The 14,065-nt window shown below is 39.7% G+C and overlaps 1 protein-coding gene across 4 annotated transcripts in view; it reads right to left on the bottom strand.

Moving 5' to 3' along the window:
• Positions 1–14,065, bottom strand: part of BTAF1 (B-TFIID TATA-box binding protein associated factor 1) — a 106,004-nt gene that overhangs the window by 73,427 nt on the left and 18,512 nt on the right. For all 4 annotated transcript variants that reach the window (XM_033224301.1, XM_033224312.1, XM_033224323.1 and 1 more), the window contains exons 4-6: positions 13,449–13,595; positions 2,733–2,896; positions 463–599 (exon numbers count right to left, since the gene is read on the bottom strand). In XM_033224301.1, the coding sequence (XP_033080192.1) occupies positions 463–599; positions 2,733–2,896; positions 13,449–13,595 (448 nt within the window). The remainder of the gene's footprint in view (positions 1–462; positions 600–2,732; positions 2,897–13,448; positions 13,596–14,065) is intronic.

Here is a 14,065-nt window from a genome sequence, read left to right as displayed (position 1 = left end):
AGGAACAGGTGAGGTAACATCGTGACAATACCTCCCACTTTACTAAGGGAGTATTCTTAACTTGTGGTCCTTAGACACCTCACTGACTTCATTCTCTACCACTCTCCTGTGCACTCATCCCAGTATAGAAAGCCATACTGCCCTTCTATTTGTTTCTTGAATATTCCATTTAAGGCATTTAAACTTGTTTCTTCTCCCTGGAATGCTCTTCCCTTTGGAGATCCTCAGCCCTCATTCAAAACTGGTAATTAGTAGGGAAAAAGTCTGTACATGTGGATTTTTCTGGGGAAGTGGTCTCAGTTCCTAGTAACAATAAATACTCTCTTGACAATTGAGTAAGAGAATCCAAACAGTACTCTTCAGCTAAATATGTCAGCAGAATGTTTCTATAAATCAAGCAGACACAGATTAAAGCCACACAGCCCTCTTGTTTTAAGTGAATAAGCAAAAAAAGATTACTACCTCTTCTCATTAGTTTCCACTGCATCCCTGGATCTCTGTTTTGCAAATAACTTGGCCATTCTTTTAGCTTTGTTCCTTTGTCTATTGCTCATTCCTGCTCGAAACTCTGAGTCAATCAATTCAGCTGCCTGAAGAGTCTAAAAGAATAAAAGAATGCTGAGTTGGAACTTTTGAACTTAAAATAAATACCTATAGTCTCAGCCTCAGAAGAAGACCAAGTCTATAAATTTCAGTATATATACATCGATCACATTCTTTTTTGACAGACTCACACTCTTCTGTTGTACGTACCATAATTTGTCTTTTCCTCCCTCTTCTCTATTATTCCAACTCCCAACAGATACATATAATGCTTCTTAACTTTTTTTATGCTACATTATGAGGTACAAATGTATGATCCTAACCCACAGAGAAGGCTTTGAAGAGGTAAGACTTCAAAATAAAAATAATATCACCAAAAAGTTATGAGAATAAACGTCAATAAAAGAAACTGATCATCACCCATCTGCTGAAATAAATAAATAAATAAATTATAGCCTTAAGTGATTGGTCCAGCATGCTATTGTCCAGCTTAGCTCATATGCCCCTTTCCTATTAACTACTTACCACCTACTCTTTTTGCTCTTTTCCATTCACAGAAGACACTATAAAGTCTGTGTGTTAGATTTTTAAGCTTAAGCCTAAAAATCCCTTCTGTGCCTAACCATAAGATTCAACTGAAATTTGTACTTCCGCAACCAGTTAAGGTCACTGGTGTGGATGTTCTGCTGCAGTCTTGATAAAGAACTATGAGCACATATACAAGCAATGCAGCTGTAATGACTTATGGCAATGATGAAACTTAACCAACTTCCCCCAAAGGTCCATGATATATAAACCTGGATTTTGCAAATCCCAAATTGGTGTTGCCTATCCCACACCCAATTAATCTGATGTGTATAGCCCACTTTCTAATACACCTGCTCATTCATTTTCTTACACCATGTTCAATTACTCATACTGTGATCACGTTATTGCATTTTTATTCTCCATTATTTTATTCTATTTTCCTCTTTATCTTCTAGTTACATCTTACACTTTCCTTTCTACCCCATTTCTTTCTGTTCCTTTCAGAGTGTTGCTGTATTTTGGCCTCTTCATACTCTCTCTTTTTTCTCTCCTAGTATCTGCCCTTTTTCCCCCTTGTCTGCGAAAGTTATTCATCATCACACACACCCCCAACCCTAAAAAATACACTTTACAAATTCTAATGGTTTAAGGTGCATTCGTATAAAGGCAAATAGAACCATTCTCCACTGAAGCAAAGGAAATGAACAAGGGAATGACAAGATAGGAGATTCATAACTGCAAAGCAGGAATTTTTAATGCAGCCCGTGGACCCCTAAAAGAACACTGGGGGTCAGGTAAAAGAGTACTGAACCCCTTGAGATGTAATATCTCATTATATGTGCATTTTTCTGAAGAGAGAACCACAGCTTTTACTAGAGCTTCAAAAGAGTCTGTGGCATAAAAAAAGTTAAGCAGCACAAATGTATACACTGGGAACTGTAACAGAGGAGAAGGAAGAAATCAGTGAAATTATGGTACAGACACAAAACAAAACAGCATGAAGCTGTCCAAGAAGAATGCGGTCAATCTGAATACACTGATACATTAAGCTGTATGAAGTGAGAAAAGGCAAACATGGCTTAAAAGTAATACACACACACGCACACACGCACTTGTACATAGAAGTTTCAGAAAGGATGCACAAGTAACTTGAAAATGGTTGTCTACAGGACATGGAAATGTTTGCGTCCTGTTGGCAAAAAACTTCCTTTTACTTCGTATTATATACCCTTTTTTGGTTGTTTGCAAGTCTTGTCATATTTCTCACTTAAAAAGAATAAATCATAACACTAAACACTTCTACTATCATATCTGACTATAATAGCCCTTACTATCTCTCTCCCCCAAAAAATTACTTTTCCCTCCATCAAAGAACATACCAAAAAAAGAGCAATTGGAGCAATCAGAATCTTTCAATACCAGTAGTTCCTAAAAGGTCTAATACAACTTAACAGTCCAGTGTCTGGGAGGTAGGTTGAGCTTCTGACTCTATAGAATCTGTCATCAGAAATCCAGTTTAAAAAGATGCTAAATCATGGTGGCACTAAGCAGCAATGAACAGGGCTAAGTATAACATTTTCTTAAACTATAATTACACGAGCAAAATGAAGCAAACCCTTTGTATAATTACTTGCAATCAAATAACCAAACGTTTTACCTACAGGTTGTTTGTTTACAAAGGCTGCTGAAGTTGGGGTATAATCCAAATCCTCATCATTGAAAAGTTCTTCAGTACTCATTCCAATTGCTTCTCCCATATTAAGGCCAAGTTTCTTCTGTAATAGTTTTCGTTGGCGTGCTATCCTCTCTTTAGGATCCACTTCACCTTTCAATAGAAAAGAAATACGTTTTCTCCAAATCAGTTAAGAAGTTTTCTAATATGTGCACATCGAACTCCATCAAAATAAAAAACACACTATTAAAACATCCCTTCTGCCAATAAAACCAACCATATTCATTCATGATCATCTCTGAACATCTCATAAACTTTGTTACCTAATCACATTGGAAAATAGTGTTCTAGTTAACAAAACATTCTGGGAGTTTTCACTGAGATTCCCCCATTCCCCAACTGTCAATTAGTAAATATATACAAAATAGTAAGATTCATTCCTGGGCCAGGTGCAGTGACTCACACCTGTAATCCCAGCACTTTGGGTGGCCAAGGTGGGAGGATCACTTGAGCCCAGGAGTTTGAGACAAGTCTGGAAAATGTAGGGAGGCCCCATCTCTACAAAAAATAATTAACAGGGCATGATGGTGCACGTCTGTAGTCTCAGCTACTCCAGGGACTGAAGCGGGAGGCTTGCTCAGCCCAGGAGGTCAAGGCTGCAGTGAGCTGTGATCAAAACACTGCAGTTCAGCCTGGGAAACACAGCGAGACCCTGCCTCAAAAAAAAAAAAAAATTCATCTCTATGGAAACAAATCAATTTTATTTTATAGCTACACCTGTACCTCCTATGAAATCTCTCACTGGGCAAAAAAAAAAAAACAAAAACAATATCTAGATTTTGTTCAATGGTAAAAGGGCTCAACAAACAAATGCTTACTCCAAGTGTAGCCTTTATGTATTCTGAGCTGATTCAGCCCTAATATCCCAAATAATAACGATAAGGGAATAAAAGTAGACAGGTTTTTAAGTGTCTCAAGTAAAACCTTCAATGTTTTGGTGCAAAACAGATAAAACAGAACATACCAAAGGGCATTTAAAAATAAAAATTTCCCCTTAAAACAGCTAAGCTGTAAAAGACAGTTATACCTTATTGAAAAAAATTTGATATTTTAAAAACAGTAACGATCTGCTTCTAATAATGGCTTAGTTCCTATCGGATTAACCCTCTGCACCTAACAAACTCTGGCCAAAACAGAAAAAACAAACTACCTAAAGGCACTAAGAAAAAAAAAAAAAGCATTTACTTAGGGGAACTGTCAGTACTTAAAAAGATGGGAATAGCACTAACAGCTAAAAGCTACAAAAGCTAAAAGCTACAAAAAAAAAAAAAAGGTTTCCCTTTTTGTAACATTTAGCCTGAAGATAGAGCCAGTCCACAAAATGTGTGGCAGCTAAAATTTGAATTGAAAACCTAGTCTTCTTTCTTATCCCCCAAATAAGGACAAGGTCTCTCACTCTGATATCCAGGCAGTAGGTACAATCACAGCTCACTGCAGCCTCAAACTCCTGGACTTAAGAAGTCCTCCTGCCTCAGCCTTCTGAGTAGCTAGTACTATATGCATGTGTCACCATTCCTGGCTAATTTTTTTTTTTTTATTTTTAATTTTAGAGATGGGGTTTACTATGTTTGCCCAGGCTGGTTTTGAACTCCTGGCCTCAAGTAGTCTTCCTGCCTTGGCCTATCAAAGTGCTGAGATCACAAGCGTGAGCCACTGCACCTGACCAAAACCCACAGTCTTTCTGGCTTGGCTTGAAGAATGAGAAGAGAGTTAGGGGCCATTGCAATCCCAGAAATTAGAAAGGGAAAACCCCCAAAAAGAGAGAACCAGAGAGACGAAGGCCAAAATTATCTGTAAACTCAGCCCAAATCTCTGGTTGACCCCTGAACTATGCATGCACAGAGCAAACTCCAAATGATGCAGCTAAAGCTAAGATCTAAAAAGCTAAAATTGAGATTTGAGCTATTGCCCACAGCAAAGAAGAATGAGTTTGAAATTTTGAGTTCCATCAAATTAAATGTCTGCTAAAATAAGCAAGCAAAAACAAGCAAAACAATCTTTGGAAGAATATAACAGAATCTAGTCCACACCACATAACGTTCCTAATGTGCAGAATAACTGACAAAATTAAACAAAAGCAAAGAAAAGAAAATGTAACCCATTTTCAAAAGAAAGACAATTAACAAGGACCAACTCTGAGATGTCTCAGATGTTAGAATTAAAAGGTTTTAGGATTTCTGTTGTTTTTTGAGACAGGGTCTTGCTCTGCTGCTCAGGCTGGAGCGCAGTAGCATGATCACAGCTCACTGGAGCCTTATCCTCCCAGACTCAAGCAATTCTCCCACCTCAGCCTCCTGAGTAGCTGGGACCACAGGCATGCACCACCACATCAGCTAATTTTTTATTTTTTGTGGAGGTGGGGTCTCTCTAGATTGCCCAGGCTGGTCTCAAACTCCTGGGCTCAAGACATCCTTCCACTTTGGCCTCCCAAAGTGCTGGGATTACAGGCCTGAGTTACTGCACCTGGCCAGAATGCAAGCTTTGTAAGCAACATAAGAATGCTCAATGTAAAAGAAGATACTGTCACAATGAATGAAAAGACAGAGGATACCTTGGTAGAGAATGAGAAACTATAAAAAAGAACCAGGCTGGGTACAGTGGCTCACATCTGTAATCCCAACAGTCTGGGAGGCCAAAGCAGGAGGATCGCTTTGGCCTAGGAGTTCAAGACCAGCCTGGGCAACATGGCAAAATCCCATCTGTACAAAAAAGTTTAAAATATATATAGAATTGTACACTTTAAAAGGGTGAATTAAATAATGTGCAAAATATGCCAACACAACTTTTTTTTTAAAAATAAAAAAGAAGGTCTGGGGCAGGCATAGTGGCTCACACCTATAATCTCAGCACTTTGGGAGGCTGAGGTGGGAGAATCACTTGAGGCCAGGAATTTGGGACCAGCCTGGGTAACACAGCAAGACCCTTATCTCTACAGAAAAAATAAAAATAAAAAATTAGCCAGGCTTGGTGGCACATGCCTGTGGTCCTAGCAAAATGGGAGGATTGCTTGAGCCCATGAGTTCAAGGGTGCAGTGAGCTATGATCATATCACTGAACTCCAGCCTGGGCAACAGAGTTAGATCCTGTCTCTAAATAAATAAATAAATAGTTCTAAAACTAAAAAATACAGTACCTGAAAAAAAAATTTTTTAAACCACTGGATAGACTTAACAGCTTAATGGAAGATAACAGGACAAAATGCAAGTGAACTTAAAGATAAAGCAACACTGTTCTCACTCATAGGTGGGAACTGAACAATGAGAACACTTGAACACAGGGCGAGGAACATTACACTGGGGCCTGTCGTGGGGTGGGGGCATGGGGGAGGGATAGCATTAGGAGATATACCTAATATAAATGACGAGTTAATGGGTGCAGCAAACCAACACGGCACATGTATACATATGTGACAAACCTGCGCATTGTGCACATGTACCCTAGAACTTAAAGTATAATAATAAAAAAAAAGATAAAGCAATACAAAGTACCCAATCTAAAGAACAAAGAGAAAAAAAGATACAAGGAAACAAAAGCCCAAATATGAAATCAAGAAAACAATTATATTTACGAAAACAACTTGTATTCTGTAAAGTATAAAATGAAAAAAAATTTAAAACCAAATGAAAATGTTCATGCATCATAAGAGTAAATATTGTTAAAACACTAATATTTCCCAAATGTATACACAGACTTAACACAATTGCTATCAAAATCCCAGCTGGATTTTTTTTTTTTTTTTTGCAAACATTGACAGACTGGTCCTAAAATTCATATGGAAATGCAAGAGACTCAGAATAACCAAAACAATCTTGAAACACAGGAACAAAGTTGGAGGCTCATATATTCTGATTTCAAAACTTACTACAATGTAACAATAATTAAGACAATGTGGTACTCACATAAGAATAGACATCAATGGAATAGAATTAAGAGTCCTGAAATAAACCTATGTGTCAATAGTCAACTGATTTTTGACAAGGGTTCCAGAGCAATTCAATGGGAAACAGAACAGTATTTTCTACAAATAGTGTTGAGACAACAGGATAGCCACATGCAAAAGAATGAAGTTGGACCCTTAACCTCAAAACATATACAAAAAAAACTCAAAATTAATAAAAGAACTAAAAATTAAAGCTATAAAACTCTCAGAAGAAAAGAGAGGTTGGCCAGGCGCAGTGGCTCAAGCCTGTAATCCCAGCACTTTGGGAGGCCGAGACGGTCGGATCACGAGGTCAGGAGATCGAGAACATCCTGGCTAACACGGTGAAACCCCATCTCTACTAAAAAATACAAAAAACTAGCCGGGCGAGGTGGCCGGCACCTGTAGTCCCAGCTACTCGGGAGGCTGAGGCAGGAGAATGGCATAAACCCGGGAGGCGGAGCTTGCAGTGAGCTGAGATCTGGCCACTGCACTCCAGCCTGGGCAACAGGGCGAGACTCAGTCTCAAAAAAAAAAAAAAAAAAAAAAAAAAAAAAAAAACAAAGAAAAGAGAGGTAAATGAGCTTGAATTTGGCAAGTTTCTTACATATAATACCAAAAACTTGAGAAACAAAAAAAATACAAAAACAGTGGACTTCATAAAAATTAAAAAATTTTATATTTCAAAGGATACCACAGAGGAAATGAAAAGATAACCAATAGAGCAGTAGAAAATATGTGTACATTAGGCTGGGCGTGATGGCTCACGCCTATAATCCCAGCACTTTGGGAAGCCAAGGCCGGTGGATCACCTGAGGTCAGGAATTCGAGACCAGCCTGGCCAACACTGTGAAATTCCATCTCTACTAATAATAAAAAATTAGCCGGGTGTGGGGGCAGGCGCCAGTAATCCCAGCTACTGCGGGAAGGAGCCGAGGCAGGAGAATCATTTGAACTCAGGAGGTGGAGGTTGCAGTGAGCAGAGATAGCACCACTGCACTCCAGACTGGGTGATGGAGAGAGACTCTGTCTCAAGAAAAAAAAAAAAAGAAAGAAAGAAAGAAAGAAAGAAAAAGAAAAAAAGAAAACGTGTAAATCACGTATCTGTTAAGAAGCTTGTATTGAGAACATATACTTTTACAACTCATCATAAAAGGGCAAACAACCCAATGAAAAACGTGCAAGTTATAAGAATTGATATTTCTCTAAAGAAGGTATACAAATGGTCAATACACGAAATGAAGTTCAATGTTATTGGACAACAGGGAAATGCAAATCAAAATCACAATGAGATATCACTTCACACCATTAGTATGGCTATAATCAAAATGTCCGATAATAACAAGTGTCAGGAAAAGATGTTGAGAAATCAAATGTAAAATAGCAGAGCCACTTTGGAAAACTCTGGCAGTTTCTTAAATGGTAAAATACAGTTACCACATGAGCCAGTAATTCCACTCCTAGGTATCTACCTGAGGGAAATTAAAGCATACGTCCACACAAAAAGCTGTACATGAATTTTTATAGCAGTATTTTTCTTTCTTTCTTTTTTTTTTTTTAGATGGAGTTTCGCTCTTGTTGCCCAGGCTGAAGTGTAATGGCGTGATCTCAGGTCACGGCAACCTCTGCCTCCCCAGTTCAAGTGATTCTCCTGCCTCAGCCTCCCAAGTAGCTGGGATTACAGGCATGCGTCACCATGCCCTGCTAATTTTTGTATTTTTAGTAGAAACGGGGTTTCTCCATGTTGGTCAGGCTGGTCTCTTTACTGACCTCAGGTGATTGCCCGCCTCAGCCTCCCAGCAGTATTTTTCAAAACAGATAAAAGGTAGAAACAACCCAAATGTCCATCAACTAATGAAAGGCTTTACAAACTGTAGTATTCATACAATGGAATATTATTTGGCCATAAAATGAAATACTACCACATCATATCCATTAGGATAGCAACTATCAAAAAACAGAAAATAACAAGAGTTGGCAAGGATGTGGAGAAACTGGAACCCTTGTGTACTATTGGTAGAAATGTAAAATGATGTAGCTGTTAGGGAAAACTGAATGGCAGCTCCTCAAAAAATTAAAAATAGAATGACCATCTGATCCAGCAATTTACTTCTGGGTATATACCCCAAAGAACTGAAAGCAGTAACTCAAACAGATATTTGTACATCCATGTTCACAGTAGCATTATTCACAACAGTCAAAATGTGGAATAAGCCTGTGTCCACTGGCGGATGAAAGGATAAACAAAATTTATATACATACAATGGACTATTATTCAGCCTTAAACAAAAGGAAATTCTGTCCTATACTACAACACAGATGAACCTTGAGGATATCATGTTAAGTGAAATAAGCCCGTCACAAGAAGACAAACACTGTAGGATTCACTTACATGAGGAATCTAGAGTAGTCAAATTCATGGGGATAGAAAGAATAATGGCTGACAGGGGCTGGGGAAAGGGGGAAATGGGGATTTGACGTTTAATAGGTATAGTTTCAGTTTTGCATGATGAAGACTTCTGAAGACTGGCTGCACAACAATGTGACTGTACTTAATATTACTAAACTTAAAAATGGTTAAGGATGGTAAATTTTTTATTATACATATTTTACCACAATTTTAAAAACCTAATATATCCCTTAAGAGTAATAACATTTAGAAAAGAAAAATAAGTACTGATATACTCTATCACATAGATGAACCTTGAAAATATTCTCTTAGGTAAAAAAAAGCCACTCACAAAAGATCACATATTGTATGATTCCATTTACCAGCCACATGCCATTTAATGATGAGTACATTCCAAGAAACGCGTCATTCAGTGATTTTGTGGTTGTCAACATCACAGTGTACTTACACAAACCTAGAACGTAGAGCCTACTACACAGATACGCCGTATGGTATAGCCTGTTGCTGCTAGGCTACAAACCTGTATAGCATGTTACTAAATACTGTAGGCAACTGTAACACAATGGTAAGTATTCATATATCTAAACATAGAAACATACATTAAAAATGCAGTAATATACTTTTATGGGACCACCACTGTATATGCAGTCTTAGTCTGTTGCTGACTTAAATGCTGTTATGTGGTATGTGACCAAATATAAAATGTTGAGAATAAGCAAATCTCAAGAGACCAAAAGTAGACTTGGGGTTGCTAAGAAAAGGAGGGAAGGAAGTAGGAGGATAAAAGGGTGATAGCTGAGGATATGGGGTTTCTTCTTAAAGCGACGAAAATGTTCTAAAATTGACTGTGGTGATGGTTACACATACCTGTGAGTATACTAAAAACCACTGAATTGTACACTTTAAATGACGAATTATATAATGTATAAATTATATCTCTTATTTTTTGAATTTCCAGCTTTTCTGCCCTGCTTCTTCCCCATCTTTGTGGTTTTATCTGTCTCTGGTCTTTGATGATGGTGACGTACTGATGGGGTTTTGGTATAGGTGTCCTTCCTGTTTGATAGTTTTCCTTCTGACAGTCAGGACCCTCAGCTGTAGGTCTGTTGGAGATTGCTTGAGGTCCACTCCAGACCCTGTTTGCCTGGGTATCAGCAGCAGAGGTTGCAGAAGATAGAATATTGCTGAACAGCGAGTGTACCTGTCTGATTCTTACTTTGGAAGCTTCCTCTCAGGGGTGTACTCCACCCTGTGAGGTGTGGGGTGTCGGACTGCCCCTAGTGGGGGATGTCTCCCAGTTAGGCTACTCAGGGGTCAGGGACCCACTTGAGCAGGCAGTCTGTCCGTTCTCAGATCTCAATCTCCGTGTTGGGAGATCCACTGCTCTCTTCAAAGCTGTCAGACAGAGTCGTTTGCGTCTGCAGAGGTTCTGCTGCTTTTTTGTTGTTTTTTAGCTGTGCCCTGTCCCCAGAGGTGGAGTCTACAGAGACAGGCAGGTTTCCTTGAGCTGCTGTGAACTCCACCCACTTCGAGCTTCCCAGCGGCTTTGTTTACCTACTTAAGCCTCAGCAATGGCGGGCGCCCCTCCCCCAGCCTTACTGCTGCCTTGCGGTTAGATCGCAGACTGCTGTGTTAGCAATGAGGGAAGCTCCGTGGACATGCGACCCTCCCGGCCAGGTGTGGGATATATTCTCCTGGTGTGCCCGTTTGCTTAAAGCGCAGTATTGGGGTGGGAGTTACCCAATTTTCCAGGTGTTGTGTGTCTCAGTTCCCCTGGCTAGGAAAAGGGATTCCCTTCCCCCTTGTGCTTCCCAGGTGAGGCGATGCCTCGTCCTGCTTCAGCTCTCGCTGGTCGGGCTGCAGCAGCTGACCAGCACCGATTGTCCGGCACTCCCTAGTGAGATGACCCCAGTACCTCAGTTGAAAATGCAGAAATCACCGGTCCTCTGTGTCGCTCGCGCTGGGAGTTGGAGACTGGAGCTGTTCCTATTCGGCCATCTTGCTCCGCCCCCCAAATTATATCTCAATAAAGTTGCTTGAAAATTTTTTTAAAGACTGCTCTACCAAGTAGGGAAAAACAATAGGCATCCAAAAGACTGCTTGATCACAACCCCAATACACTTACACAGAGCCTAAAATTGGTCCTCTCATTCCAGAAGAAGTCCTATTGGGGGAAATAAGCTACAAAGGAAACCCAGACCAGTCTGTATACTAATCATATATGGTGTCACTAATACATATGAGGGGACAAACACAGATCAACATTTAAAGAAAACCTAACTACAGGGTTTTAAACAAGCACTGTTCAGCAAGCTCTGACTTATTAGCACTAAAAAACTGAGTTCCCAAGAAACTGCAGTTCCCAATCCTGGTTACATATCAGAATCACCTATAGGACTTTTCTCTTTTTTTGAGATGGAGTTTCACTCTCGTCACCCAGGCTGGAGTGCAATGGCATGATCTCAGCTCACTGCAACCTCTGCCTCCCAGGTTCAAGCTACTCTCCTGTCTCAGCCTCCAGAGTAGCTGGGATTACAGGCACCCACCTCCACACCCAGCTAATTTTCATATTTTTAGTACAGACAGGGTTTCACCATGTTGGCTAGGCTGGTCTCGAACTCCCAATCTCAGGGGATCCACCTGCCTCGTCCTCCCAAAGTGCTGGGAATACAGGTGTGAGCCACCATGCCAAGCCTGGCTTTTCTTTTAAATACAATTACCTACACTTCTTTATAGATCTATGAAATCAGAATACGGCAAAACCAAAACATATATAATTTTGATCTCTGATAATGTCCATGAGTATACTAGTAAAGTCAGTAAACTTACTGTTTAGTGATATAAATGAAAAGTTTTTGAAGACTTTTACTTCCATTATTAGAAAAACTGCTTTTCCAAAACTTAAGCAAATTATCCTCTTAAATCTCTGCAAAAATAACTAGATCTTTTAATAGAAACCATACTAAACAAGATGAAATGAGAATTTGACAATTTTTTATGATAAAAAAGTGAATATATTAATAAGGTTCTAAATGACGGTTAATTAGCAACAGAACAGAGTTTTATTCTGTTTTTTTAGTCCAAAAGGCAACTTATTTACTTACAAAAATCCACTTAAAACATCAAGGTTTTTTCCCCATTCCAGGCCATTATCTTGAATGGCTAAAACATTTATTTTATATTCAGATAGATTCTGTAAGTTTAAAAGTATTAGGACAATACCCGTCCAGGTCTTTTTTTCTTCTTTTTTTGAGACGGAGTCAACCTCTGTCACCCAGGCTGGAGTGCAGTGGCGTGATGTCGGCTCACTGCAACCTCCGCCTCCTAAGTTCAAGCAATTCTCCAGCCTCAGCCTCACGGGTAGCTGGGATTACAGGCACTCGCCACCACGCCTGGCTAATTTTTGTATTTTTAGTAGAGCTGGTGTTCCGCCATGTTGGCCAGGCTGCTCTCAAACTCCTGACCTCAGGTGATCTGCCCACCTCGACCTCCCAAAGTGCTGGGATTACAGGCATGAATATCTATCCAAGTCTTATTTTTCACTCTTAGTTTTTGCTTTGGACACCAGCATGAGTAAACCCAATAATACCAGAAATATGGCCGGGCGCGGTGGCTCAAGCCTGTAATCCCAGCACTTTGGGAGGCTGAGACGGGCGGATCACGAGGTCAGGAGATCGAGACCATCCTGCTAACACAGTGAAACCCCATCTCTACTAAAAAATACAAAAAAAAAATAGCCGGGCGAGGTGGCGGGTGCCTGTAGTCCCAGCTACTCGGGAGGCTGAGGCAGGAGAATGGCGTAAACCCGGGAGGCGGAGCTTGCAGTGAGCTGAGATCCGACCACTGCACTCCAGCCCGGGCGACAGAGCGAGACTCCGTCTCAAAAAAAAAAAAAAAAAAAAAAATACCAGAAATATGTGATAAAAACAAAACAATCAATCTCTCAAATTTCCAGATTTGGGAAAGCATTACCACAATCTGTACTAATCCTGATTTTATAATATATTAAACTGGGGCTCTTGGGTAACACTTTATAATCTCTATATTACATAATACAATTGTTGCTGAAATATTAATATGTATCAACTAATGATGCACATATTCACTTAAAGGAGGAAAAATACTCATACTGTAGCTTTAAACCAAATACTGCTGGGTTACCTTCCCATTCATAGCATCCCCTGCCACCTGCAAACTTCAGTTAATTTACATTTCATGACATGTTAGTTTATGTGTGACTAATGAACAGCATATGAAGTGACAAATTCATTTGAAAAAACAAATTTTAGACTTTCTTCTACAGAACCACTACAGACCTGATTTTTCATCTTGGACTTCAAATTCGGCACCAGCAGATCCCAGGAGTGATGCACCGTGTTGTAACAATCTACATATATCAAATCTGTCAAAATTCAATCGCTCTGTAGTAGGTGACTCTTCCATAGAACTTTCGGAAGTAGGTTCTACATGAGGTTTAAAAATATTAATTTGACCATATAGACAAAGTGTGGAGTGAAAGAAAACAGCATATCATTACTTGGGTTGCATCGGTTACACACACACACACACACACACACGTTTTTTTTTTTTTTTAAGAAGCAAGGTCTTGCTCTGTTGCCCAGGCCAGAATGTAGTGGCATAATCACAGTTCACTGTATCCTCAAACTCCTGGGATCAAGGAATCCTTCTGCCTCAGCCTCCAGAGTAGCTAGGACTCCAGGTGCACACAACCATGCCGAGCTAAGTGATTTTTATTTTTGTAGAGATAAGGGTCTCACCATCTTGCCCCAGGCTGGTCTCAAACTCTGGGGCTCAAGCAATCCTCCTGCCTCAACTTCCCAAAGTGCTGGAATTTACAGGCGTGAGCCATTGTACCCAGATAGTAATATTATTTTGAGAAAAGTAAAAGTGGAGGAAGTAGAAAAGCTACTGT

The sequence above is a fragment of the Trachypithecus francoisi genome, unplaced genomic scaffold, assembly GCF_009764315.1.
Source record: "Trachypithecus francoisi isolate TF-2019V2 unplaced genomic scaffold, Tfra_2.0 Contig01436, whole genome shotgun sequence".
NCBI classification, from domain to species: domain Eukaryota; kingdom Metazoa; phylum Chordata; class Mammalia; order Primates; family Cercopithecidae; genus Trachypithecus; species Trachypithecus francoisi.
The sequence above is the reverse complement of the archived record's forward strand: the minus strand, read 5'-3'. Positions and strand labels throughout refer to the sequence as shown.